Source organism: Saprolegnia parasitica (assembly GCF_000151545.1).
Source record: "Saprolegnia parasitica CBS 223.65 unplaced genomic scaffold supercont2.86, whole genome shotgun sequence".
Classification (NCBI taxonomy): Eukaryota; Oomycota; class Saprolegniomycetes; order Saprolegniales; family Saprolegniaceae; genus Saprolegnia; species Saprolegnia parasitica.
Genome location: NW_012156480.1, coordinates 202,365 through 203,496, shown reverse-complemented (window position 1 = coordinate 203,496; position 1,132 = coordinate 202,365). Strand labels below are relative to the sequence as shown.

The following is a 1,132-nucleotide window of genomic DNA, read 5'->3' as shown; positions in this document are numbered from 1 at the left end:
TGTACATCCGGAAGATACGCGAACGATCATTTTGGCGCCAACCACAACGCGATGACAAGCTTCGTGGCAGGCACTACGCGAGTGGAGTTGTTAATTGTAATTGCCACTTTACAGGCATCTATTCTCCCTCTCCCATTGAAAGGAAATGCTGTGACCGTCTGGGCCACACACAATTTTCCGATGCTCTCCACCACCTGCGCTGCATCCATGCAAGTAGGCAAGAATGAAATCCAAGGCAGTGCGATCGCTTAATGGAGCATACTACCACGAAGACGAGGACGCAGTACGTGAGCATCCAGGACGCGACGAACGCACCGTCGGTGACGCCAAGGACCTTCGTCATTTCGCGGGCTTTCGTTTCCTTCTCCTTGACGAGCGCGACCAAGAGACCCGTCACGAGCTGCACGTACGACACGACAAACACAAACGAGAAAAAGTCGCCGGCTGTCGCAAAACACGGCGATCGGGAGCACGAGACCGCCAACGGACGGCTGCAGCGGCACGAGCAGCAAGCGCCGTGCGTCCAGCGAGAGCTTGCGCAAAGTGAGCGACGTGCTCGGCACCGACCCATTTCACGACGGAGCGACCCCATCCACATTGGAACGCACGCTGCAAAGCGCGTGAGACGCGGTAGTAGTGCTCGAGACCTGTTGCGCGCAAACCTACCAGCAACAACGATCAGAGTGGGGCTACCGGTAGGGTAGGGAAGGGTACCACATTTGATTCGCTCTAATATCTCCAGGATCGCGATGCGATTGGCCTAGTCACTTCAAGCAACACTACGGTACATCCCACCGCCGAACCCGCCGAACAGCCATGCTCTGTGCTGCAAACTTTGGACAAAAAGCACGATGGGATTGACACTGATACAAAATATATACTCTCCCTCGGGCGATTGGTCTGCGGTCAACTTTTTTCTTGCGCAGTTGCACCAATGCAGGCCACGAGCGCACTGGTTGAGAGAATCGGCGAGTGGGTTGAGACACGGTTGGTTGTAAAAGCATTGTACTCCAAACTTGGGACCAAAAGCTTGATTGGATTGACACTGATACAAAATATATTCTCTCCCTCGGGCGATTCGTCTGCGGTCGACTTTTTCTTGCGCAGTTGCACCAATGCAGGCCACGAGCGC

General features: G+C 54.5%; 1 protein-coding gene across 1 annotated transcript; it reads right to left on the bottom strand.

Moving 5' to 3' along the window:
* Nucleotides 1-265: 265 nt before the first annotated feature.
* SPRG_10969 (hypothetical protein) lies at nt 266-598 on the bottom strand (the record flags this gene model as incomplete). Its single annotated transcript, XM_012351797.1, has 1 exon — nt 266-598. A coding segment is annotated over one exon (333 nt), but the record flags the coding sequence as incomplete, so codon positions are not given.
* Between the last annotated feature and the right edge of the window lie 534 nt (nt 599-1,132).